At 54.2% G+C, this 27942-nt stretch overlaps 1 protein-coding gene across 5 annotated transcripts; it reads left to right on the forward strand.

The window, feature by feature from the left end:
- The first annotated feature begins 339 nt into the window (after positions 1-339).
- Positions 340-27935, forward strand: LOC102688616 (unconventional myosin-XVIIIb). 5 transcript variants are annotated; one of them, XM_069181954.1, is made up of 43 exons: positions 340-508; positions 3139-3297; positions 3719-4135; positions 4212-4272; positions 4376-4488; positions 4572-4739; positions 5349-5550; positions 6581-6723; positions 6842-6942; positions 7554-7617; positions 7878-8022; positions 8571-8747; positions 8891-8981; positions 9073-9265; positions 9810-9890; positions 9973-10093; positions 10210-10357; positions 10622-10805; positions 11957-12116; positions 12852-12961; positions 13633-13698; positions 13853-13981; positions 14167-14310; positions 14471-14560; positions 14645-14764; positions 16872-16983; positions 17246-17370; positions 17504-17658; positions 17747-17870; positions 17980-18180; positions 18907-19017; positions 19108-19212; positions 19301-19453; positions 21312-21425; positions 21839-21955; positions 22156-22239; positions 22339-22476; positions 22553-22738; positions 23828-23958; positions 24124-24165; positions 25804-25965; positions 26522-27474; positions 27780-27935. In XM_069181954.1, exons 3-42 carry the CDS (start codon positions 3794-3796, stop codon positions 27471-27473), a joined length of 6165 nt encoding a protein of 2054 aa, XP_069038055.1. In that variant the 5' UTR covers positions 340-508; positions 3139-3297; positions 3719-3793; the 3' UTR covers position 27474; positions 27780-27935. The 5 variants fall into 5 exon arrangements, with proteins under 5 accessions (XP_069038055.1, XP_069038058.1, XP_069038057.1 ...); XM_069181957.1 differs by having other exon boundaries at positions 27783-27935; XM_069181956.1 differs by having other exon boundaries at positions 3768-4135.
- Positions 27936-27942: the final 7 nt, after the last annotated feature.

The following is a 27942-nucleotide window of genomic DNA, read 5'->3' on the forward strand; positions in this document are numbered from 1 at the left end:
CCCTGAGTCCCCCCTCCTCTGCCTCTACCATCCAGTGCTCTCTTCCTGTGCCCTCCTACCTGTGCCAAGTTCAGATTGGGATTCAGATACAAAGAGCATTATTGGCCTGACTGCTGAATTACAGTGTTGCCCAAGCAGATAGAAATCACACACCTGTCTCTCTGTCTTCCCCCTCTCTCTGCTTACTGGTGTGCAGTTCAGTCCCCTCTCTCCCTCTCTGCCTCTCCTTATCTCTCCCTCCCTCTCCCCCACTCGCCTCTCCCCAGCGGACACTCAGTTGCTGTCCTGTTTCCAAACTGGGCTGTCCTGTCCAGGGCTGAGCCCACCGGTATTAATAGATCAGCCTTGTGTTAACTCAGCTGCCAGAGATACCAGCTCTGAGCGTGTGAGAGTGTGTCTGCCTGTCCTCCTTCAGCCCTGGGAGCTGTCTGGACAAACTCTGTGAAGGACAGAGAAGAAGACAGGGATTCCTTGCTTACTGTCCCTCGGTGCTGTCGGTTCTGAGCAGGTAAGGTGTTTCGGTGTGAGTCTTCCCAGCCAGGCTGAGAGCCGGATTCGGGGCTGTTCCTGGTGGCTCTCTGGCCATTTCTGAGGCCGGGGAGCCTGTGTGGCCTTCTGTCTGGTTATTTTTAGACTCTTGCTAAGTGTTTCTCCAGTCATCATTTCTTATTTTTGAGAACTGATTTCTACTTTGAAGGAAACTGGAGTTCATTATATTGCTTTATTGACTAAGTGATAATTTTTTAACACTCCAAACCATCAGCTGTGTCTCAGGTCAGTTTTCTTGATATTTGAGAATTCGGGATGAGTAGCCAGTCTGTAATGGGACATTCCTGTTATTCCTGCAGAAGAAATAGAAGCAAGTTCTGTAGCTGTATTGTACAGGGCCAAGACCCAGCTGTGGCACTGCGAAAGAAGCAGTAGAAGGCATTGTAATTATTAAACACAGTCCAGTTAAAACAAATAATTATTTATAAGAATAATTAAGTGATACTAAACACACAGTCCAATATGCAGCTTTTCAAACTGTGAGTTATACCAGTGATTGTGAATCGAACAGTGGCTGCTGAAAGGTTTCAGGGCACTGAGGCAGCAGAGTGATGTCTAGTGTGTAAACATGTACTGTACATTACAATGTACTGAACCACAACAATACCCCGGTACAGTGCTGTAGTAGCACAGAGCAGTGCACTGACCCTGTACTTCAGTGTTCTTCAATTATACTGCATTGTAGCACTAGATTTTGGTGAGGCAGAGTGGTGATTACTGATGCGTGTGACTGTACTACACTGTGCTGTACTAGAATACTGCACTACAGTACTGTGAGGCTGTGCTGTGATCTCTGTGTGGCTGTACTACACTGTGCTGTACTAGAATACTGCACTACAGTACTGATACAGATTGGTGGAATGTTTGGTTCTATATAGGAGAAGTGGTGGCTCAGTACACCTGTGGTTCGCAGCAGTATGATGTTGTTTCTCTCCGCAGTGCAGATCGCTGGTGTTTGTGTCTGTGTTTTTTTAATGTTCATCATCATTCTCATTCCTCATCAGCGCTCACTATGCAGGGACGCCTCTCAGACTCCTGGGTACCTGTGTCACAGCCAGGCCTGGAACCCACTGCTCATGCTGGAGCTTCTTCTGCAGCGCCCCCATCAGCCCAGTTCAGGGACTGCTGAGAATCCATTAGTACTAGATTAGTAGATTGGTCATTTCAGAGCTTTGTTCTGCAGACACCAAGGAAGAGGCCCTCAAGTAAAAGCACACTCCTTCTCTCAGTATCTATACCCGTCTCTCTCCCTGTCACTCCCTCATTCCAGACCCCCACAGCCCCCTGGTTCTCAACACTGTCGCGTGGCAAGACCCCTCACCCCTGGCTGACCTCTGACCCTTGCAACTGCTCAGACAGCCATGGAGCTGTCATCTCGCTTGGCCCTCTGGGAGCAGAAGGGAGGTGTAGTGCTGTGCATGGTTGTGTAGCTGTGTGCAGGGCTGTGTAGATGGGTGCAGTGTTGTGCAGCAGTGTGAGAGCTCAGCGTAGACAGAGAGTGAGAGTGTGTCAAATTGAGCAAGTGTGAGAGGTTGTGAGAGTCGTGAGTGTGTAAGAATGGGAGAGTGTGAGACCTCAGCATGGACAGTGTTTCAGCCTGCAGCCTCTGAGAGACACCGAGGAGTGAGCTGTCCCCTGAAAGGGGTGCATGCTGGGGTGTGCTCTGTGTCCAGCTCCGTCCCCTCCACACCGTCGCCTGGGCCAGTCAGCACGCAGATCCACATCCCTGTTGGGCAGTCCACTGTCACAGCATTCGGCTCCACTCCATCAGTGACTGGCCCTCATGTGAACTGACCTGTTAAATACGTAAAAGAGTGAGGATACATCCGTCAGTATAGTTCTCTGTTCACCTGTGTGTGAATTCAGTGTAAGAGAAGCAGCAGGTGGTGAAGCTCATGAACACAGGCCCTGCCAGAGTCCAGCTGGCCCCCAGCCTCACTGTCCACTGTGTCTCCATCTGTCTCTGATCACCTTCGCCATCCCTCATCACACAGCTGTTGCCCAGCCAGCTCCTCCATCACTCTGGGCCCCACACCTCATCTCCATGGGCTCACGAAGTGTGGACAGCAACACACAGACACCTAGGTCCTCTTGAGAGGGCAGTGCCAGGGTGCCAGGGAGCCAGGGACAGACACACCTCCAGCAGACCCGCATGTGCCTGATGCTGAGAGTCATGCCGAGCTTGTCTGTCAGTGCTGGACCTGGAGATCTGTGCAGCTGTTCATCTCTCAACCATGTTCGAATGTTAAATCCAGTCTGGCTTCCTTGCATGTCTGTCTCAATTAATTAGTGTCTCTCTCTCTGAGTCAATGTCCCAGACGGTGTCTTAGTTTCTCTCGGCATCTCAGTCAGTGTCTGTCTGTGTCCCGGTGTCTCTCTGTCTCAGTCAGTGTCTCAGTGTCTTGGTCTGTGGCTCAGTGTCTCAGTCAGTGTCTCAGTCTGTGGCTCAGTGTCTCTCTGTCTCAGTCAGTGTCTCAGTGTCTCAGTCTGTGGCTCAGTGTCTCAGTCAGTGTCTCAGTGTCTCGGTCTGTGTCTCGGTCAGTGTCTCTGCGAGTCTGTCTGACTGGCCCGTGTCTCTGTTGGATTCAGATTCAGGAGGAGAAGAGGAGACCAGTGCCTGCTGAGCCACCCCCACCGCTCTCCGCTGCTCCGGGCGGATTCATCCGGCAGCTCGTCCGCGAGACGGAGCAGGAGGCCAAGAGGAAGGAGCCGGAGCCCCTGGCTTGTGCGTCACGGGAGGAGAAGGCGGTGAGAGGAGACGGCCAGCAGGGGGCGTGAGGGGAGACCCACAGCTGCTGGGGCTCCAGGCTCTCCCTTCTTATTGCATCAGCTGTTAGCTATTGAACTTAATGAAATAATTAACATTAATTATTGTTACTGATTGGACAAATCACAGAGCACAGAGCTCCTTCACAGTGCGTCTCACAGCTGCTGTTTTAATTACAATTAATTTAATTATTGAGCTTTAAGCTTTGATTATATAGATTTCATGAACATTATAATACGTACTGTGTATATTATAATCTGAATTGTACATTATATATGTTATATAATCTATATATACAGTTTATATATATAAACATAATGAAACACACCAGCCCATCTATGCAAGGTCGCACATATGTTCTACACGAGCCGGTAATACTGGATCTGTTCTGGTTTGGTCCAGCCCAGCAAGCTCAGCGAAAACCTAGTCCTTCCCTTCCTGCCCCCTCCAGAAGAGATCCCCCCCCCAGAGCGAGAGATGAGCAGCTGGTCACCCCTGCTGGTCAATGGTGTCCACTGTGACGATGATGGGCAGCACCAGGCTGCCACAGGCACCAAGAAATCAGCCAGGAGGATGAAGTCACCAAAGCCGGGAGGACAAGGGGCGGAGCCTTGGTCTGCCCAGCCCCAGAAGAACCAATCAGAGGAGCAGGACACTGCCCATGGTAAACAGGAAGAGGCCATCGCCGTGGAAGCGAAGGAGGACAGACAGGCAGACAAGGAGCTGAAGGAGAAGGAGGGAGAGGAGGTGCAGAAAGGAGCAGAGAGCGAGAGACAGGAGCCTGAGGGGCAGACAGCCGAGAGCAGCACCACGGAGCAGGTGAGAGAAGGAGACACACACAGCCAGCCGATTGGCGCATCCGTGCCACACTCACCCTCGCTCTGTCTCTCCGCAGAGGGATGTGTGGTACGAGGCCTGCCAGGTGTGGCATGTGCACAGAGACGGCTTCACTCCAGGTGAGTCTGGCGGCACGTGTGCAAGTCCTGCTGTTGTACAGTGGCTCAGAGCTCAGGGCACTGTGCGTTGGCGCAGGGTTGTGTTGACCATATCTTTGTGCAGCGACACAGCTGAAGCCGGATGTGGGGACCCCAGAGCTGCCCGAGGGGAGAGTGAGGGTCCGTCTGGAGACAGATGGGTCGGTGCTGGATGTCCAGGAGGACGAGATCGAGAAGGTGAGTCGGGACAGAACCTGCGCTACTAGGCCTTGCTCTTGCTATGTTACTGCCAGTCTCTCAGACCTGCTGTGTCCCTGCAGGCCAACCCCCCCGAGCAGGCCCTGGCGGAGGACCTGAGCACACTGCAGTGTGTGAACGAGTCCAGCGTGCTGCACACGCTGATCACACGCAGCCTGGCCCAGCAGCACCTCACCCTGGCCGGGCCCAACATGATCGCCCTGCGCCCGCCGCCCCCCACACCAGGCAAGGTGAGGCTCCTCCCACACACCCGCCTCTGCGGTGCTCCCTCTCCTGCACCAATCACCCCTCCCTGCCCTCATTCTCCTGCACCACTCACCCCTCTGACCCCTCTCTCCTGCACCACTCACCCCTCTGACCCCTCTCTCCTGCACCACTCACCCCTCTGACCCCTCTCTCCTGCACCACTCACCCCTCTGACCCCTCTCTCCTGCACCACTCACCCCTCTGACCCCTCTCTCCTGCACCACTCACCCCTCTGACCCCTCTCTCCTGCACCACTCACCCCTCCCTGCCCTCTCTCCTGCACCACTCACCCCTCTGACCCCTCTCTCCTGCACCACTCACCCCTCTGACCCCTCTCTCCTGCACCACTCACCCCTCTGACCCCTCTCTCCTGCACCACTCACCCCTCTGACCCCTCTCTCCTGCACCACTCACCCCTCTGACCCCTCTCTCCTGCACCACTCACCCCTCTGACCCCTCTCTCCTGCACCACTCACCCCTCCCTGCCCTCTCTCCTGCACCACTCACCCCTCTGACCCCTCTCTCCTGCACCACTCACCCCTCTGACCCCTCTCTCCTGCACCACTCACCCCTCCCTGCCCTCTGTGCACCAGGCGTCAAAGTTGCGGCGGCCAGACCCCGCCCCCTCGCTGTCACGCCTGCTGGCTCAGCGTCTGTATGGCGCCATGCTCCGGCAGAGGAAGGACCAGACCCTGGTGAGCCTGGGCCGCAGTGGAGCGGGCAAAACCACTGGCTGCCAGGATGTGGCAGAGGAGCTGATACGACACGCTGGTACAGCGGGCAGCATCGTCACGGGTACGAGAGTGGCAGGAGGCTGCATGAGAGACAGGGGAGAACTGGGAGAAAATGATGCTGGAGAGAAGACGGTGTATGCTGAGGGAGAGGGGGACCTGAGGGAGGGGGTAGTATTTAATTAGAATGAATAATTCTAAATTGCACTATTAACTCAGTGGAGTGTCTGTTCCAGTACAACAACTGTTGCAGTACTGACTCAGGGCAGTGTGTGTGACAGTACTGACTCAGGGCAGTGTGTGTGACAGTACTGACTCAGGGCAAGGGGTATGACTGTACTGACTCAGGGCAGTGTGTGTGACAGTACTGACTCAGGGCAGTGTGTGTGACAGTACTGACTCAGGGCAAGGGGTATGACTGTACTGACTCAGGGCAGTGGGTGTGACAGTACTGACTCAGGGCAGTGGGAGTGACAGTACTGACTCAGGGCAGTGTGTGTGACAGTACTGACTCAGGGCAGTATGTGTGACGGCACTGACTCAGGGCAATGGGTGTGACAGTACTGACTCAGGGCAGTGTGTGTGACAGTACTGACTCAGGGCAGTGTGTGTGACAGTACTGACTCAGGGCAGTGGGTGTGACAGTACTGACTCAGGGCAGTGGAGTGACAGTACTGACTCAGAGCAGTGGGTGTGACAGTACTGACTCAGGGCAGTGTGTGTGACAGTACTGACTCAGGGCAGTGTGTGTGACAGTACTGACTCAGGGCAGTATGTGTGACAGTACTGACTCAGGGCAGTGTGTGTGACAGTACTGACTCAGGGCAGTATGTGTGACAGTACTGACTCAGGGCAGTATGTGTGACAGTACTGACTCAGGGCAGTATGTGTGACAGTACTGACTCAGGGCAGTGGGTGTGACAGTACTGACTCAGGGCAGTGAGTGTGACAGTACTGACTCAGGGCAGTGTGTGTGACAGTACTGACTCAGGGCAGTGTGTGTGACAGTACTGACTCAGGGCAGTATGTGTGACAGTACTGACTCAGGGCAGTGGGTGTGACAGTTTCTCAGTGTTTCGTCTGTGTGTGAGCAGTGGAAAAGCTGAAGGCCGTGCTGACGGTGCTCCGGGCATTTGGCTGTGTGAAAACACGGCACTGCGATTCCTCCTCCCGCTTCTCCATGGTGCTGTCACTGGACTTCAACCACGCGGGCCGAGTGTCTGCAGCTCATGTGCAGGTACCCGTCTCAGCTGGCTGCTCGCTGCCTGTCTGTCTCTGAGCATGCCAGTCTGGCAGGCTGGTTCTCTCAGCTGGACAAGGGAGCCTCTACTCAGCATCTCCTCTGCCCCTCTCAGACCATGCTGCTGGAGCACTGGAGAGTGACCCGGAGGCCAGAGGGAGAAGACACTTTCCACGTCTTCAAGCAGCTGCTGGCGGGACTGAGCCCGGAGCTGAGGTACGAGGAGAGAGATAGAGGAAGAGGAACCCTGGGAAAAGGAGGAGTGACAGAGAGACATGGAGAGCAGGAGTCTGCAGAAACAGAAGAGGGAAAGAAATATCGTACGAGTTCAGCAGCAATCAGGGCTGTAGTGGCAGTGTCCTCCTGTCAACATCAGAGGGCAGCAAATACCTGCAATTCAGTACTGACTCAGGGCTGCAAAAGCAACTAGAGTCAATACAACATATACATTTACATCATAGGACATTTATATACAACATGCAACATTATTGAGAGACAGGCTCACTGTTCCTCAGGCTGTGACAGGAGATCAATTACTGGGTGGCCAGTTCAACTGAGTCCCCCCCCTCCTTCCAGTAGGATTGGGAGCTGTTTTGGTTCTGTCAGGTGTGTGAATTCTGAGATTAGATCTATAAATTTGGGGAAGAATGTTTCTCTAATCCCATAGTATTTCTCACAGTGCAGTAGGAAGTGCATCTCTGTCTGTTTCACAGCCTGTCCTCTCTGGGCAGCCAGGTCTGCCTGTGTCCAGTTTCTATGGCCAGGCTGTGGTCACTGAGTCTCTCTATTCCTCTGTTGCTTACTGTATTTCTCTCCCTCTCTTGCAGGACTGAGCTACACTTGCACCAGATGGCTGAAGGCAACCTGTTTGGCATCACTTCAGTGAAGAAGGTAAGTAATGGCCAGATTGGTAACGAGTTCTTAATTAGTCTGCAGAGGTCAACCGCCGGATCAGCACTGGAACTCCAGATGTGTCCTCAGCCTCACTGATCACCGACAGGGATGGCCTGAATGCCTCCGTCTCTTTTACCTGCTCATGCTCTCTCTCCTGTTACACCCAGTGAATGTCACTAGCAGAAACGTGGAGGCTCTGATGTTGAGAGACTTGTATATTGAAATCAAAGTTGACATGAAGGAAGTCTCTCGCTCAGGTGGAGGAGAAGCAGAAAGCCGCAGTGGCCTTTGGGAAGTTGCAGGCTGCCTTGGGAACGCTGGGATTATCAGACAATGAGCAGCGAGCAATCTGGCACGTGCTCGCTGGGATATACCACTTGGGAGCAGCGGGGGCTTGCAAAGGTGGGACTAAACCAAAATGAGAAGAGGGGGTGCTGTCAGTCATCAGAACATCGGTCAATGTGTCTGTCAGTGTGTGTTACACAACGTGTTGGTCAGTGAAAATCTGTCAGTGTGTATTACACAACGTGTTGGTCAGTGAAAATCTGTCAGTGTGTGTTATACATTGTGTTGGTTAGTGTAGATCAGTCAGTGTGTTATACAATGTGTTGGTCAGTGTAGATCAGTCAGTGTGTGTTATACATTGTGTTGTTCAGTGTAGATCAGTCAGTGTGTGTTATACATTGTGTTGGTCAGTGTAGATCAATCAGTGTTAGACAGCTATCAGAGTGTTGCTGTATGGAGAAGTAAAAGGGGCGTCTGTGTACCCCTGAGAGTGCACAACTCTCTCAGTTGAATGCACAGCTAAGTAAGTGTGGGAGTCATTAACTGCTTGTTAATGAAACGATCAGCAGGAGTGTGAAAGTAATTGAATCAGTAAATTGCTCTCTGTTGCATGGAGTTCTCCCCTCTGCTGAAAGCTGCGAACCCCCTCTCTCTCGCTCCCTCAGTGGGCAGGCGGCAGTTCCTGCAGTTCGACAGCGCGCAGCACGCGGCCGCCGCGCTGGGCTGTGAGGGGGAGGAGCTGTCCACTGCCGTCTTCAAGCACCACCTGCTGCACCTACTCCAGCAGGCCACCGGGGGCGCCAGAGAGCGGCCAGGCCGGGACCGCGACCGCAGCACCGATGGTCTGTTGGACTGTGTGTGTCTGTCATGTGTCGTCGGCTGTCTGACTGTTTGCCTCCGGGGCACATGCACTGCACAGGATCAGGAGCCGCTGCTCAGCGGCGTGGAGGGCACTGTGTGACGCAGTGGGCTGTGTGTGTTTCAGGTCCCAGGCTCACAGCGGTGCAGTGTGTGGAGGGCATGGCAGTGGGGCTGTACGAGGAGCTTTTCAGCACCGTGGTCTCTCTCATCAACAGGTACCTGGGGTGTGTGTGTACATGTGGTTGTGTGTCTGTGCACAGCAGGCATGTAGGCCATATTTCAAGCCTGGGCCTCTCCTGCACACAGGTCACTGTCTTCCCAGCAGCTGACGCTGGGCTCAGTCATGCTGGTAGACACCCCAGGTTTCCAGAACCCGCGGCACGGGGATGAAGAGAGGGCGGCTGGCTTCGCAGAGCTCTGCCACAACTACGTCCAGGAGCGCCTGCTGGACCTCTGCTACCAGCACACCTTCTCCAGCACGCTGCAGCGGTACCAGCAGGTCAGAGCCCCCGGCCGGAGCAGGCCAGGCACAGTACTGCAGGTCCGACACGCAGATACGGGCCACAGGCATAGTACTGCAGGTCCGACACGCAGATACGGGCCACAGGCACAGTACTGCAGGTCCGACACGCAGATACGGGCCACAGGCACAGTACTGCTGGTCCGACACGCAGATACGGGCCACAGGCACAGTACTGCAGGTCCGACACGCAGATACGGGCCACAGGCACAGTACTGCTGGTCCGACACGCAGATACGGGCCACAGGCACAGTACTGCAGGTCCAACACGCAGATACGGGCCAGAGCGGGCCACGGGAACAGTACTGCAGGTCCGACACACAGATACGGGCCAGAGCGGGCCACGGGAACAGTACTGCAGGTCCGACACACAGATACGGGCCGGAGGAGGCCACGGGAACAGTACCGCAGGTCTGACAGCAGTTAGAGGAGGTGCAATGTTTTTCACAATGCTGGTAAGAGCAATAGGGCTGCAAATGTCAGCTACTTAAAAGTGACTTAGCTGTTGTGCCTGCACCCCCAGGAAGGAGTGAGTGTGCTGTTCGAGCCCCCGGAGACGAGCCCAGCTCAGGTGGTGTGCCTCTTCGACCAGCCCACCCTGCAGGTGACTCCTGCTCGCTCGCTCCTCTCTCTGCACGCCCCTCCCCCTCCGCTGGCGCCATGCTCACGCCCTCTCCCTCCCCCAGGTGCGCTCGGCCAACGGCGCCCCCCAGGGGCTGCTGTGGGTGCTGGACGAGGAGGTCCTGACTCCGGGCTCCAGTGAGGCGGCGGTGCTGGAGAGAGTCTGCTCTTACTTCGGAGACACAGGTCTGTCCGCCTGCCTGTCGACCAGGAACTCTCGTTCTGGGACAGATCCAGAGACTCAGCCATCGCTCTGTTCTTCCCTCCCTGCCTCTGTCTCTCCACCCCTCCTGCCCTCTCAGTGCGGCCGTGTGAGCAGCCCCTGCAGTGTGAGGTTGCCCACCAGCTTGGCGGCGACCCGGTCCGGTATGACCTGAGCGGCTGGTTCAGTCTGGTCCAGGCCAACCCATCTGCAGCCAATGCCAGCACCCTGCTGCAGCATTCCAGCCTGTGAGCCTGCTTCTGTCTCCTCTCCTTCTCCCTCACCCCCTCTCTCTCCTCTGCCTCTTTCTCCAGGTCTGTCTGTGTCTGTCTGTGGTGAACGTCTGGAGTCGGCAGTGTTGCGATGGGTGTGTGTGTCCATGACTGTCTCTGTCAAATTCAAATTCAAATTCAAACAGCTTTATTGGCATGACTGTTAAATTACAGTGTTGCCAAAGCTATACACTCAGTGCAATGTGTACATACATTTGTAATCCACACTGTCTCCCTCAGGCAAGTGGTGCGCAGCCTTTTCGCCCCCCGGTCTGCTGTCCCCCCTTTCTGCCGGGGACTGGGGGGTGTGGAGGGGGGGTCCCAGCGGTCACTGCAGAGAGCTGGCATCGTCAGGAAGACCTTCAGCGGGGGGCAGGCAGCCCTGAGAGGACGATCGGCCTGTGTCACTATCAAACTGCAGGCAGTGAGTGCGACAGACATGGGCACTGAAGATGGGCGCCCAGACTGACTGTACCCATGGAGGCGGCCTGCTGGTCTTTATATTAATAATAATAATAATAATTAATAATTGCTTACACTTATATAGCGCTTTTCTGGACACTCCACTCAAAGCGCTTTACAGGTAATGGGGTCTCCCCTCCACCACCAATGTGCAGCATCCACCTGGATGATGCGACGGCAGCCATAGTGCGCCAGAACGCTCACCACACATCAGCTATTAGTGGGGAGGAGAGCAGAGAGTAATGAAGCCAATTCATAGAGGGGGATTATTAGGAGGCCATGATTGGTAAGGGCCAATGGGAAATTTGGCCAGGACGCCAGGGTTACACCCTTACTCTTTTCGAGAAACGCCCTGGGATTTTTAATGACCACAGAGAGTCAGGACCTCGGTTTTACGTCTCATCCGAAGGACGGCACCTGTTTACAGTATAGTGTCCCCATCACTATACTGGGGCATTAGGACCCACGTGGACCACAGGGTGAGCACCCCCTGCTGGCCCCACTAACACCTCTTCCAGCAGCAACCTTAGTTTTTCCCAGGAGGTCTCCCATCCAGGTACTGACCAGGCTCATACCTGCTTAGCTTCAGTGGGTTGCCAGTTGTGAGTTGCAGGGTGACATGGCTGCTGGCTTTATATTGAACTATAAAGAAGCACGGCTTCTCTGCTGCTGTCCTTTTCCTTGGGTCATCCTTTTATACTGTAGTATTGTAGCCTTGGTCTTAATAGCCCTTAAAACCATTGCATTTGAATGAATTGATGTTGCCGTTCATGTTGACAGTGTGAGTAAGTGATGTCCTATTGCTATTTATTTTGCATTTTAATGTTGTTACAATGTGGAGGTGAAGTGGATGGTAGTTTCTGGAACCCTAACACAGGTCTGGGCAGTGGGGTCACAGGCAGACGCAGGTCTGGGCAGAGTGAGGTCACAGCGCAGAGACCCAGGCTGACACAGGTCTGGGCAGAGTGGGGTCACAACGCAGAGACCCAGGCTGACGCAGGTCTGGGCAGAGTGGGGTCACAACGCAGAGACCCAGGCTGACGCAGGTCTGGGCAGAGTGGGGTCGGTGCACAGACCCAGACTGACGTGCTCTCTCTCTCTCTCTCTCCCCAGGATGCTCTAATCAACCTGTTGCGGCGCTCCCGTCCCACCTTCCTGCACTGCATGGTGCCGCGGGGGCAGGGGGGCGCCAGGGGGACGTTCGACGTGCCGGCCCTGCGGACACAGCTGCGCTCCACACACACCCTGCACAGCCTGCAGCTGCACCGCGCCGGTGAGCCCGTTTCCCAGCGCTCCCAGGGCCTGACCTGCAGGACAGACCCAGCAGCACCGGTTTCCCTGCTCTCCCAGGGCCTGACCTGCAGGACAGACCCAGCAGCACCGGTTTCCCTGCTCTCCCAGGGGCTGACCTGCAGGACAGACCCAGCAGCACCGGTTTCGCTGCGCTCCCAGGGGCTGACCTGCAGGACAGACCCAACAGCACCAGTTTCCCTGCTCTCCCAGGGCCTGACCTGCAGGACAGACCCAGCAGCACCGGTTTCCCAGCGCTCCCAGGGCCTGACCTGCAGGACAGACCCAACAGCACCGGTTTCCCTGCTCTCCCAGGGCCTGACCTGCAGGACAGACCCAGCAGCACCGGTTTCCCTGCTCTCCCAGGGCCTGACCTGCAGGACAGACCCAACAGCACCGGTTTCCCTGCTCTCCCAGGGCCTGACCTGCAGGACAGACCCTGCAGCACCGGTTTCCCTGCTCTCCCAGGGGCTGACCTGCAGGACAGACCCTGCCTTTGGGCAACAGCACCAGTTATCAGCTGCAGGCTTTCCTGTCTAGGAGCCCAGACTGTGGGTGCTCCCATCTGAGCCCCACTATCTGCAAGTGCTCCTACTCTGGGTCCCCAAACCATAAGTGCTCCCATCTGACCCTCACTGTCTTAGTCATTCCTCTGGGAGCCCCAAACTGTGGGTGCTCCCTTCTGAGCCCCACTGTCTGCTCCCCCTTCTCACTCCAGGCTATCCTGACCACATGTCCCTCTGCGACTTCCGCTGCCGTTTCCAGGCTCTCTCTCCTCAGGTGATGAAGAGGTACGGCTCTGTCTTCATCACTCCGGATGAGAGGAAGGTTGGTAAGCAGGAATGTAAAAAAATGTCATCAGTCTTAGACAGCGCCAGGCCCCAGTATAGACGCAGTTGTACTGAGTTGTATTGAGTTGTATTAAGTGCATCTCTGTCTCGGTTTCTCCCTGCTGGCAGTGGGAGCACAGCCAGGTCTGCCTGTGTCCAGCTTCTATGGCCAGGCTGTGGTCACTGAGCCTGTCCTCTCTGGGCAGCCAGGTCTACCTGTGTCCAGTTTCTCTGGCCAGGCTGTGGTCGCTGTTTGTTGTTGCTGTTTCTTCCCCTTATCCGATAATCAGCTAGTGTGTATTGTCTGTTTAGTGTTCTGTAGTATTCCAGTTTGCGTTGTGTTTGTGTGTGTTGTAGTGTTGTTTGTCTTGTGCTGTGGTTGGGTTGATTGTGATTTGTGTTGCTGTAGCTGTGCTGGTTGGTGTCAGTGAGCTTCAGGACCAGCTGGCTGAGGGGCTCTTCTCTGGGCTCAGCTCTGGGCTCAGCAGGGCCTTGTGGTGTTAGGAGTTCTGCTCACTGATTTGAAGGTGTGGCCAGTATTGTATTGCTCTCTTCTTTATATTTCTTAGCAGTGGGTATTTGCCTAATACCGCCCCGCACACGTTGTTTGGTATTTTCTCTGCACATGAAGATTGCCTCTGTCTCTCTTGCCCTGCTTTCTCTGTCCAGGCAGTGGAGGAGTTACTGGTGGACCTGGACCTGGAGAAGAGAAGCATTGTTATAGGACTCAGCCAGGTGAGCTGGTCTGACTGAGAGAAACTGGAGAATCAGTCTTGCAGAAGAGCATGTAGATAACTAATGCCTCCCTCCCTCTGTGTCCATCCTGCCTCCTTGATCCTCCTTTCTCTCCCCCTGTCTGCCCTCTCACCTCCTTCTCTCCCTGGTGCAGGTGTTCATGAAGAGGGGTGTTCTGGCATCCCTGGAGCAGCAGCGGGAGAAACTGGTCTCTGGTTGGCTGGTTCTCCTGCAGGCAGCCTGTCAGGGTCACTTGGCCAGACAGCGATACCGGCGCATGAAAGTAAGTCAACTCTGACCTCTGGCCTCTGACCTCACATTGACCCCTCTTCCTTAAATGGCTGTTTTACCTGTTTTACCTCAAACCCAAACTTTGTCCTCTTCCCGCTCAGACCCATAAATTGTTTTCAATCACCTCGTTAGCTATCGTAGTACCCGTTTGTGCCTGTGTGGCTCTGTCGCACTCAGGTTCAGGAGATGGCTGTGCGCTGCGTCCAGAGGAACATGCGTGTCCTGTCCGCAGTACGCGACTGGGCCTGGTGGCGGCTTCTGGGCCAAGTTCGCCCCCTGCTGGACGTCAACATTGACGATCAGAGATACAGAGCCAAGGAGGTACTTCCTGTCTGACACATGACAGTAATAGTAATGACACTCCAGCACCTGTCTTCCATGTGCTTACAAACTGTGAACACGTGGACATGATCCCACAGTGGTTGCTCCTGAGCACAACGGCCCCATGGGGGTATCTGTCTCTGTCTGTCTGCGTGCCCAGGAAGAGCTCTGCGCCCTGAGACGAAGGCTGGAGAAATCCGACAAGGAGAGGAATGATCTGAGACAGAGTGCTGACTCTCTGGAGACCAAGGTACCCACTGTGCCAGGACGCCACTCAGACTCCCAGTGCACTGATTTGAGGTGAGGCTAAGAGTTGGGATCGACTCTCCCCCAGGTCACTGCCCTGACCTCAGAGCTGACCGACGAGCGTTTCCGTGGCGATGCCCTGTGCCAGGCTCTGGACAGCGAGAGGGCTGAGAGACTGAGGCTGGCCCGAGAGAACAAGGAGCTGCAGGTCAGGAGGACTGGACAGTACTCAGTGCTCTCACTGTCCACACTGACTGTCCACACTGACCACACTCACTGTTCAAGCTGTCCATACTCACTGTCCACATTCACTGTCCACACTCTGTGATTATCCACACTTTCCACAGACATGGATCACACTGTCACTGTTCACACTCTCACTGTTCACACACTCACTGTACACACTGTCACTGTTCACACTTCCACTGTACACACACTGTCACTGTTCACACTTTCACTGTTCACACACTGTCACTGTACACACTCTCACTGTTCACACTCTCACTGTACACACACTCACTGTACACACTGTCACTGTTCACACACTCCCTGTACACACTGTCACTGTTCACACACTCACTGTTCACACTCTCACTGTTCACACTGTCACTGTTCACACTCACTGTACTCACACTGTCACTGTACACACTCTCACTGTACACACACTGTCACTGTACACACTCTCACTGTACACACTGTCACTGTTCACACACTCCCTGTACACACTGTCACTGTTCACACACTGTCACTGTTCACACACTCACTGTTCACACTCTCACTGTTCACACTGTCACTGTTCACACTCACTGTACTCACACTGTCACTGTACACACTCTCACTGTACACACACTGTCACTGTACACACTCTCACTGTACACACTGTCACTGTTCACACACTCACTGTACACACTGTCACTGTTCATACTCTCACTGTTCACACTCTCACTGTTCACACTCTCACTGTTCACACACTGTCACTGTACACACTGTCACTGTACACACTCTCACTGTACACACACTGTCACTGTACACACACTCACTGTTCACACTCTCACTGTTCACACTGTCACTGTTCACACTCACTGTACACACACTGTCACTGTACACACTGTCACTGTTCACACACTGTCACTGTCCACACTGTCACTGTACACACTGTCACTGTTCACACACTGTCACTGTCCACACTGTCACTGTACACACTCTCACTGTACACACTGTCACTGTTCACACTCTCACTGTTCACACACTGTCACTGTACACACTCTCACTGTTCACACACTCACTGTACACACACTCACTGTACACACTGTCACTGTTCACACACTGTCATTGTTCACACTCTCACTGTACACACTGTCACTGTTCATACTCTCACTGTTCACACTCTCACTGTTCACACACTGTCACTGTACACACTCTCACTGTACTCATACTGTCACTGTTCACACTCACTGTACTCACACTGTCACTGTACACACACTGTCACTGTTAACACTTTCACTGTTCACACACTGTCACTGTTCACACTGTCACTGTTCACACACTCACTGTACACACTGTCACTGTACACACTCACTGTACACACACTGTCACTGTTCACACACTGTCACTGTTCACACACTCACTGTTCACACTCTCACTGTTCACACTCTCACTGTACACACACACTCACTGTACACACTGTCACTGTACACACTCTCACTGTTCACACACTCACTGTACACACTGTCACTGTTCACACTGTCACTGTTCACACTCTCACACTCACTGTACACACTGTCACTGTTCACACACTTTCACTGTACACACTGACTGTTCACACTCTCACTGTACACACACTCACTGTTCACACTCACTGTTCATACTCTCACTGTTCACACACTCACTGTACACACACTCACTGTTCACACACTCACTGTACACACTCTCACTGTTCACACTCTCACTGTTCACACTCTCACTGTTCACACACTGTCACTGTTCAAACTCTCTCTGTACTCACACTGTCACTGTTCACACACTGTCACTGTTCACACTCTCACTGTTCACACACTCACTGTACACACTGTCACTGTTCACACTCTCACTGTACTCATACTGTCACTGTACACACTCTCACTGTACTCATACTGTCACTGTTCACACACTGTCACTGTTAACACTTTCACTGTACACACACTGTCACTGTTCACACACTCTCACTGTACACACACTCTCACTGTACACACTGCTACAACACATTGTCACTGAAACTGTAACAGTGTGAAACTGTAACTTGCCTGTTTCCGTAATGCCCAGTGTCTTTGTCTCAGGGGCGGCTGCAGCAGGTGCAGGTCTGTCTGGAGGAGGTGGAGAAGAAGTTGGTGGAGGCGAAGCAGGAGGTCAACACACACAAGCTGGAGACAACAGGCAGCCCAGCCAGCGGTACCCCAGCCAGGACAGAGACTGACACACTCAGGGCTCAGAATGACACAGAAATAGGACAGACTGACACAACAACAGTGCACAGACTGAGACAGATGGTGCATAGACACAGGATACAGTCAGAGACACAGGGTACAGACTGAGAAAGAGGGTGCAGACAGAGACACAGGGCACAGACTGACACACACACAGGGCACAGACTGACACACACAGGGCACAGGCTGTGTTGCTGCTGACCTTTGCCCTTTGCCCTGTGACCCAGAGAGCGAGTGGCAGCTGCGGTATGACTGCGCGCAGACGGAGATCGAGTTCCTGCGCAAGCGGCTGCGGCAGAGCGAGGAGCGCCTGGAGAGCGAGCTGGGGGCGCGGCGGCAGCTGGAGGCGAAGGTACAGTACCCCCGACTCCCCGACACCCTGGAGCCCCGACTCCCCAGAGCCCCGACTCTCTGGAGCCCCAGCGCCTGTGCTGCACCGACACTGAGACACTTTCTCTCTGCTCTCTGTGCCCCCTGCTGCCCAGCTGGCTGACCTCCAGACCCAGTGTGAGGAGTCGAAGCGCAGTGCAGCCACCCTGCGACGGAGGTGTCGGCACGTGACCTCTGACCTCCAGGACGCCCGTGTGCTGATTGACAGCCTGCAGACACGCAGTCACGAGCTGGAGAGAAAACAGAGGAGGTCAGCTGTGTCTCCTCTCACTCCTCTCACTGCTACTGTCCAATGTTTCAGATACTGTGTTTTCATTGACTTTCTATAACATGTGCAGGTTCGATGCAGAACTGGCCCAGGCACTGGAGGAGGCAGCTAACGAGAGGACCCTGCAGGAGAGGGGCACTTTGGAGACCACAGCCCTGCAGGGGGAGCTCTTTACCACACAGCACAGCCTCCAGGTGAGTTACCTCTCTTAGCACTGTGCGCTGTGTCAGGACAGTCAGTTAGCTCTCTCTGCACTGTGCGCTGTGTCAGGACAGTCAGTCAGCTCTCTTTACATTGTGTCAGGAGTCACAGGCAGCAGTGAGTCGTTTGGAAAAGGAGAAGATGGAGCTCAGTGCCCGGATTGCAGACCTCTCCTCCCCACAAACCCTATCGCCTGACTCGGCTGCCACTCTGAAGAGACAGCTGAGGGAGCTGGAGACTTGCAACACCGAGCTGGAGCTGGAGATCAGCCGACACAAGACAACCATCCAGCAGCAGGAGCAGGTGCTGTTAGTCCACTAGTCCACACACAGCTTGATCAGCACAGAGACAGCAGCAGGAGCAGGTGCTGTTAGTCCACTAGTCCACACACAGGCTGATCAGCACAGAGACAGCAGCAGGAGCAGGGACTGTTAGTCCACTAGTCCACACAGGCTGATCAGCACAGAGACAGCAGCAGGTACTGTTAGTCCACTAGTCCACACACAGCTTGATCAGCACAGAGACAGCAGCAGGAGCAGGGACTGTTAGTCCACTAGTCCACACACAGGCTGATCAGCACAGAGACAGCAGCAGGAGCAGGGACTGTTAGTCCACTAGTCCACACACAGCTTGATCAGCACAGAGACAGCAGCAGGAGCAGGTGCTGTTGGTCCACTAGTCCACACACAGGCTGATCAGCACAGAGACAGCAGCAGGAGCAGGGACTGTTAGTCCACTAGTCCACACACAGGCTGATCAGCACAGAGACAGCAGCAGGAGCAGGGACTGTTAGTCCACTAGTCCACACACAGGCTGATCAGCACAGAGACAGCAGCAGGAGCAGGTGCTGTTAATCCACTAGTCCACACACAGGCTGATCAGCACAGAGACAGCAGCAGGAGCAGGTGCTGTTAGTCCACTAGTCCACACACAGGCTGATCAGCACAGAGACAGCAGCTGGAGCAGCTGAGATCGACTTCCTGCACTAACGGCTGCGACACACACATTTCTCACCCTCTTCCTATACAGACGCAGCGGCGTTACGAAATGGAGATGGAGAGAATGAAGCAGATTCACCAGAAGGAGCTGGAGGACAAAGAGGAGGAGCTGGATGATGTGCAGAAGTCATCACAGAGACGAGTACGGAGAGCGGAGAAGAGAGATGGGGGGGTGAGTGAGTGGAATGAGGAACGTGAACTGACTCCCGTTGTCTGTCGTCTGTCTGCGCAGCTCAGGCAGCTGGAGATGCAGCTGGAGCAGGAGTACGAGCAGAAGCAGTTGGTCGTCCATGAGAAACATGACCTGGAGGGGCTGATTGCCACACTATGTGAACAGGTATTGAACTGGGCTCACTTGGGGTGCACTAAGCAGAACTGGGATGTGCTGGTTGGGCATTGACTGCAGTAACGCATGTCACTCTCAGATTGGGCACCGTGATTTTGACGTGGAGAAGCGCTTGCGGCGCGACCTCAAGCGCACCCACGCCCTGCTCAGCGACGCTCAGCTGCTGCTGTCCACCCTGGACTCACCTGGGCAGGGAGCAAGCAGACAAGAGCTGGACCGACTGCACTGCCAGGTACTGCGCACTGATCTCACACACACACACATACTGCACCACTGATCTCACACACACCCTGCACTGCTAATCTCACGCACACACTGCACCACTGATCTCACACACACACTGCACTGCTAATCTCACACACACACACACATACACACACACACACACACACACACACACTGCACCACTGATCTCACAGACACACTGCAACACTGATCTCACACAAACACACCGCACCACTGATCTCACACACACACTGCACTGCTAATCTCACACACACACACACACCGCACCACTGATCTCACAGACACACTGCACCACTGATCTCACACAAACACACCGCACCACTGATCTCACACACACACTGCACTGCTAATCTCACACACACACACACACACACTGCACCACTGATCTCACAGACACACACTGCACTGCTAATCTCACACACACACACACTGCACCACTGATCTCACAGACACACTGCACTGCTAATCTCACACACACACACACACTGCACCACTGATCTCACACACACACACTGCACTGCTAATCTCACACACACACTGCACCACTGATCTCACACACACACACTGCACTGCTAATCTCACACACACACACTGCACCACTGATCTCACACACACACACACACACACACACACACCGCACCACTGATCTCACAGACACACACTGCACTGCTAATCTCACACACACACACTGCACCACTGATCTCACACACACACACTGCACTGCTAATCGCACACACACACACACTGCACCACTGATCTCACACACACACACTGCACTGCTAATCTCACACACACACACACTGCACCACTGATCTCACACACACACACACACACACACACACACACCGCACCACTGATCTCACAGACACTCTGCACTGCTAATCTCACACACACACACTGCACCACTGATCTCACAGACACACTGCAACACTGATCTCATATACACACACTGCACCACTGATCTCACACTTGTCACCACTGATCATACACTTGGCACCACTGATCATACACACACACACACTGCACCACTGATCTCACAGACACACTGCAACACTGATCTCACACACACACACCGCACCACTGATCTCACACACACACTGCACTGCTAATCTCACACACACACACACTGCACCACTGATCTCACACACACACACACACACACACACACACAGCACCACTGATCTCACAGACACACTGCACTGCTAATCTCACACACACACACACACACACACTGCACCACTGATCTCACAGACACACTGCAACACTGATCTCATATACACACACTGCAACACTGATCACACACTTGTCACCACTGATCACACACTTGGCACCACTGATCATACACACACACACACTGCACCACTGATCTCACAGACACACTGCACCACTGATCTCATATACACACACTGCACCACTGATCTCACACTTGGCACCACTGATCACACACGCCGCTGCAGACACACCCTGCCACTGATCACGCAACAGGAATCACATGACATGAGGGATGCAGCAGAGGCCTTGTCCTATTAAATTTCACTCCCTCTGAGTGTCGTTCAGACCAGCTGTGCTTCATTTTGCAGCTTTTATCAATTAATAGGAGGCCATATTGGCTCAGTGCCACACTACTGGGCCTGAGATTTGAGCCTAGAAGGTGGCTTTCTGACAAAGCACCTCTCAATGACACCCAGCAAGATTGCCAATGGATGCTGTAAACAAAACTTTTGTGCCATGTCTAACACTTTCTTCTTCTGTCTCTCTCCCTTGTCTCCATCACCCCTCCACCCCTTCACCCCTCTCTGTGTCCCACATCTCTCCCATCTCCCACTCTCCGCTCTCTGTCCCAGCTGGAGGAGAGTGAGGCCAGATGTGCAGAGGCCCTGAGCCTCCAGAGGACTCTGGCTGCAGAGCTGGAGAACGCACAGCTGGAGCTGGAGAACATCTGTCGCCACAAGAGCCTGGTGAGGAGGCAGACAGGCAGGGAGGAAGAGAGGAGTGCCAGTGAAGGGGGGAGTGGTGGGCCTGTTCTTCCTTTATAAACCCTACAGGTGTGTCTGCCATTGCTGAGTCTGTTCCTAAAGGGGGCTCTGGGCACATCCCCACACTGCTCCTATAACTTTCCTGATCCATACAGAGACTGCATCAGACCAGGAATCAGCTCCAGGACCCACCGAGATTCCTCAGGAGTCTTACAGTAGGATCTCTGAGCCCCTCCTTACCCCAGTACTATCCTCCTCTCTCTCCTTCTCTGTCCATATCCCTTTCCCTCTCTAAACCCTGTCTCTTCCTCTCCCTCTGTCCTCCCTCTGTGTCTCCCTCTCTCCTCACTCTTTCTCCTTCCTCTGTCTCTCCTTCTCTCCTGCCTGTGTCTCAGGTGGAAAATCAGCTGGTCCAGCTACAGCACGAGAAGTCTGACCTGCTGAAGCGACTGGAGGAAGACCAGGATGACCTAAACGAGCTGATGAAGAAACACAAGACTCTCATAGCACAGGTAAGACACCTGAGACCCTGACACACACCTGGACCCATTCACGCAGGTAAGAGGCCTGAGCTCTCTGATGCACAGACAAGCCCAATTGCACACCTCCAATGTGAGTCTTACAGGTTCAGTGTGACAAACAGACACACACAAAGAGACACTACAGCTACAGACACACACTAAGAGACAGTCAGGTTTCCTCTCCCCTTCAGTCCTCCAGTGACATCGTTCAGATCCGGGACCTGCAGGCAGAGCTGGAAGAGGTCAAGAAGGAACGACAGAGCATGCAGGAAAAGGTGAGGTTGAAAGGCAGAGACATTGACTCTATGTAGGAGACTCATACCGCACTGAGGCAGGAGACTCTAGTGAGGCTCTTCCCCCTGTCCCTACCCCAGCTGGAGCTCAGCGAGAGCCGGATTCAGCACCTAGAGAGATCCATGGTGGAGCGCAGCATTGTGAGCCGACAGGAGGCCCTGGTCACCGACCTGGAGAACAAGCTGGAGTTCCAGAGGGGCCAGATCAAGAGGTTTGAGGTCAGTCTGACCGGGAGTCATCGTGCGAGCCCGTCTCGGGGTCCTGGACTGTCTCTCAGCGTGTCTTCCTGTCCAGGCACTGGTGCTGCGGCTGAGGGACAGCGTGGTGAGGCTCGGGGAGGAGCTGGAGCAGGCCGCGGACTCGGAGGCGAGGGAGAAGGAGAGCTCGCGCTATTACCAGCAGAGACTCGCTGAGATGCGCGTGGAGCTGGAGGAGCTGGCGCAGAGAGAGCTGGAGAGCAGCCGTCGCCGGATCGAGCTGGTAGCACCATCGCAGAGGGGACACACAAAACTGCCACACCAGGGGGACAGAATATAATGTAACACTAAAGGAATAGGACTTCCTAGTCCTGTTTCAGTGGGGAGACACAATACACTGCAACACTGCACTGTTTAGTGTTAAACATTCTTTAACACTGCTGCAAAGTTATACTGTAACCCTGGCTTATCTTAAGATTTCATATTCCTTTAGAATCAAGCTTGAGCAAGTGAAGGCTATGTACTAACAATGAAAAGGAACAATTTCAATTTGAATCAAGATCGATATGGTACTGAGTGTCAGTATGTTTCATGGTCCTACAACCACTATGTGTGATGCCAGTATTTAAGCATAAATTGAGTGTGTGCGACATCTGTCCTGAAGACTGGGGGTCACAGGTCTGCCTTTTCCCGCGTCCATCAGCATTTCAGTAATTTCTCCTGGGTGTCAGCAGTTCAGCAGGTGCTCTCTCGCTCTCTGACTGACTGCCTGTGGTGTGTAATTAGTGCAGCGTCAGGAACACCTGTCAACCCACACTTTCCTGACCAAGCAGCTCAGGGAGAGACAGAGAGAGACACACACAGAGAGGGGCAGAGAGAGAGGGGTGTAACAGAGAGGAGCAGAGAGAGAGAGGGGTGTAACAGAGAGGAGCAGAGAGAGAGAGGGGTGTAACAGAGTGGAGCAGAGAGAGAGAGGGGTGTAACAGAGTGGAGGAGAGGTAACAGAGAGAGAGAGAGAGATGGTGGAATAAAACATGTGAAGAAAATAGAGACAAAAAAGGAGAACCCACACCACTCTCCTCCTTTACTCTGTCGTGGGAAAGTCCAGGTTACCAGCTCCAGGGACTGGGGGCGAGATGGTTGTCATGGTGATGTGAACAGGCTCTATTGGTGTTTGTGTTAGTAGTGACCTTGGAGTAGACAACTGGGCATTAATCACACAGTGAAGGAGGCAGTGTGAGCTGGAGGTTAGAGCTGAGACAGAGGGAGGGAGGAAAGGGAAGGAGGCAGAACGGGCCACAGGTAATAAGAAGGACATTGAAGCTGCAGGTTTGAACTGGTGGTCTGTCTGTCCTCATGTCTATCTGCGCAGGAGATGCAGGTGGAGGAGCTGACTGCAGTCAGGCAGACATTACAAGCTGATCTGGAGACATCGATCAGGCGCATCGCAGATCTGCAGACAGCCCTGGAGGAGGAGTCCAGTGATGAGAGTGATTCTGAGAGGTCAGGGAGGGTTCAGAGCGGCCACGCAGCACACCTCTCACTCTACTACACTCCCACTCTCACACCCTCACTGACAAACTGACACGGCGCTACACTCTAACACACTGCTCATCCTCGTGTCTATCTGTCCTTCCCATGGGACTCAATTTCTCTCTCTCCATCCAGTGTGCACACCACGGTGGACTCCACTGGGAGGAAGAGAGATGTGTAAGACTCTGCATGGCGCTGTGGGGTGTGTGTGTCTTTCCTGAGCCGGCAGGGACAGCTGCAGCAGGGGCTGTGATGTGCTGCTTGCACAAGCACCTGCTGGAGAGGATCAGCCACAAGAACTCCCTCCGGCTCCATCCCAGGGCCAGATACCGGTCAAGGGCTCCCTACTCTTTGCCTGCAGTGAAAAGGGAAACCTTTTTCTGAGAGTGAGGAGGCTAATTGGCACAGAATCTGCTACAAGACAAGCAGATCTGCAAATACAACACCAGCCCCCAGGGGGATCCCTCACAGTATTCCACTGCAGCTGTGAGTTACAGCTGATACGTTTGTCTTTATGGCTTTTGCAGGCATCAATATAAGCTATATAAGGTCAGGCTGTTTGCTGCAGCAAACCTGCCTGTGACAAAGAACCCCGGGTAGCTTGCGTAGCAAAGGGCTGAGAGCAGGGAGAGCTGTTCATGCCCTGTAGTTGTGACCGGGGCACTGGCCTGCTGTAACTGTCCCAGCCGGGCTCCGCAATGTGCAGCGAGCTCTGGAGATAAAGCATTGATTATAGTGGAAATGCAGTGGAATTACAGTGAATACAGTGGAATTACAATATGGATCCCGGGAGTTTACAGTGTGAACACAGTAGAGTCACAGTGTGAATGTTGTGGTGCTGCAGTGAAGATTCACAAAGAATGCAGTTATGTGATTTTGCTGCTCTATTATTAAAACTTACTGTAGGGAAGCGAATGCGTTTTCACAGTTTCTATATGGTTGCACTCACTCTCCCACATTTTTTTATGCCTTACCACTGGTTTACTTTACTCTGCTTTACCCACTTACAGTAGAACACTATCCGCTTTCACGAAGGCATGCAATGACTGTATTATCAGTGCTTTCAGGGTTGTGCAATACAGTGACTCTCTGCTGCATTGCTGTGTGCAGTGCAGTGACGTCTTTGCTGAAGTTTTGTGTTCAGTGCAGTGATTGTGTGCCACATTATCATCAATGTGTTCCAGTGCAGTGCACCGACTGTGCTGTGTGCAGTGTTCTGTGCTGCACTGCTGTGTGCAGTTGTGAGTGTGCTGTAGTGCTGTGTGCAGTGTCTTGTCTGTGCTGCACTGCTGTGTGCAGTGTTGTGTCTGTGCTGCAGTGCTGTGTTGTGTCTGTGCTGCACTGCTGTGTGCAGTGTTGTGTCTGTGGTGCACTGCTGTGTGCAGTGTTGTGTCTGTGCTGCACTGCTGTGTGCAGTGTTGTGAGTGTGCTGTAGTGCTGTGTGCAGTGTCTTGTCTGTGCTGCAGTGCTGTGTGCAGTGTTGTGTTTGTGCTGTAGTGCTGTGTGCAGTGTTGTGAGTGTGCTGTAGTGCTGTGTGCAGTGTTGTGTTTGTGCTGTAGTGCTGTGTGCAGTGTTGTGTCTGTGTTGCAGTGCTGTGTGGAGTGTTGTGTCTGTGCTGCACTGCTGTGTGCAGTGTTGTGAGTGTGCTGTAGTGCTGTGTGGAGTGTTGTGTCTGTGCTGCACTGCTGTGTGCAGTGTTGTGTCTGTGTTGCAGTGCTGTGTGCAGTGTTGTGAGTGTGCTGTAGTGCTGTGTGCAGTGTTGTGAGTGTGCTGTAGTGCTGTGCTGTGCAGTGACTGTATGTTGCTGTGCTTCAGGGACAACATGTCCAGCTTGGGGTCCCTGGCGAGTGAGGAGGTAGGAGATGGAATCCGCTCATGGCTAGGCGTACCCCGAGGCAGGGGGGGTTCCCCATATGGTGGCAGCACAGCAGGCAGCATGAGCCGACTGTCTGACACCCTGAGCACCCACAGTTACCGGTAAGTACTACTGTCACAATACTTACCTGTCACAACCCAGTCACAAACATCACAGATCACATCATTAACACAAACAGCACAGTTCACATCATTAACACAAACATCACAGATCACATCATTAACACAAGCAGCACAGATCACATCATTAACACAAGCAGCACAGTTCACATCATTAACACAAACAGCACAGATCACATCATTAACACAAGCAGCACAGATCACATCATTAACACAAACAGCACAGTTCACATCATTAACACAAGCAGCACAGATCACATCATTAACACAAGCAGGACTGATCACAGCTAACGCAAACATCAGAGATCACATCATTAACACAAGCAGCACAGTTCACATCATTAACACAAGCAGGACTGATCACAGCTAACACAAACATCAGAGATCACATCATTAACACAAACATCACAGATCACATCATTAACACAAGCAGCACAGATCACATCATTAACACAAACGGGACACATTGCAACATTAATGTGTGGAAAGACAAGCCTCGGCCTTTGCCACTGTGACCCTTGACCTCTGCCCCCCACAGGTCTTTGCCCCAGGAAGCAGAAGAGACCCGGGCGGGCTCCGCTCTGAGCGCGCTCAGTCTGCGGCGACACGCGGGCAGCGGCGGGGGAGAGGGCGAGGGGGCTGGCCGGGCGCCCAGCTCGCTGGCGCTGTCCGAGTTCCTGGAGGAGCTGCGCAGGAGCCGGGCTGGCGAGGAGCGCAGTGTCTCCCCCGCGCTGCCCATCTACCAGACCACGGGGGCGTCCCTACTGCGCAGGAGAGGGGCCCTGGGGGACAGCACTGCAGGGAGCGCAGGGGACCCTACACCCCACGAGGGGTTGGCCCAGGCCCCTGGCAGCCGTCCCAGCATCCTCAAGCCCCCCAGCCCCCTCCTGGCACGCTCGGCCAGCCTGCGCTCCCTGCCCGAGGTGGGGGGGCCGGGGGGGGCGAGGCTGGCCCGGTTCGGCTCCTGCGACTCCCTGTCCTCTCTGCCGTCGGGCCCCTGCACCCCCAACCCCCCGATCCCCGAGGAGGAGGAGCCTGCCCTCCCCCGGTCGCCCCTGGCCGTCAGGAGGCGGCTGCTGGGCCTGGCGGCGCTGGCGGGGGGAGGCGGCGGGGAGGAGCTGCCCCCGCTGGGGGCGGAGCCGCTGGTGTTCCGGAACAGGCGCCTCCTCGGCCCCCTGACGGACGAGGAGACAGGTGGCAGAGAGAGCAGCCCGGACATCCTCCCGGCCATCCGCCGAGCCCACTCCTCCAGCAGCCCGGCCGGGGGGCCCAGACGCACGCTCTGCGTCCGTTTTGGGGAGCTGCCTCCCTCCAGGGCTGCCCCGTCCCGCTCCGATGACTCTGGGTCTGACTCCTCCAGCTCCGGAGGATCCCAGCGCCCCCTGGAGGGCGGGGAGAAGGCCGTGGGCAAGCGCCTGGAGGCAGAGGGCAGCGAGGGCGACGTCAACAGTGTGATGATGAAGTACCTGCGCAAGGCAGAGGCAGACTGAGGTGAGCCACACACTCACACACACCCTGACACACTCACACACTCACTCACACCCTGACACACACACTCACACTCACACCCTGACACACTCACCCTGACACACACACACTCACACACTCACTCACACCCTGACACACACACTCACACTCACACCCTGACACACACACACTCACTCACACCCTGACACACACACTCACACCCTCACACCCTGACACACTCACTCACACACGCAGTCACAGACACACCCTCTATTCCTTCATTCCCCTGCTGACTGTCCTGTCTCTCCCTCTCTGTGTGTCCACACCAGCAGCCCAAGAAGAGTGTGAGCCTCACTGAGCTCAGCAGCGCCCCCTTGTGGACGGACAGAGCAGAATCAAGCACAGGAAGTGAAGCACTGCAGTGTAGTTTCAGGAGACTTATGTGTTGATGTACAAATCCAGAAAATAAAGAGTTTTGAGTTTTACTTGTTT

This window comes from Lepisosteus oculatus, chromosome 22, assembly GCF_040954835.1.
Source record: "Lepisosteus oculatus isolate fLepOcu1 chromosome 22, fLepOcu1.hap2, whole genome shotgun sequence".
NCBI lineage: Eukaryota > Metazoa > Chordata > Actinopteri > Semionotiformes > Lepisosteidae > Lepisosteus > Lepisosteus oculatus.

Excerpts from the sequence above, each read along its gene's own strand:
- LOC102688616 (XM_069181954.1), top strand. The coding sequence starts at position 3,794 with ATGAGCAGCTGGTCACCCCTGCTGGTCAATGGTGTCCACTGTGACGAT. Across the intron at positions 14,311-14,470 it reads AGAGATACAGAGCCAAGGAG|GAAGAGCTCTGCGCCCTGAG; the intron begins GTACTTCCTGTC and ends CTGCGTGCCCAG. Across the intron at positions 16,984-17,245 it reads AACAGGCAGCCCAGCCAGCG|AGAGCGAGTGGCAGCTGCGG; the intron begins GTACCCCAGCCA and ends CCTGTGACCCAG.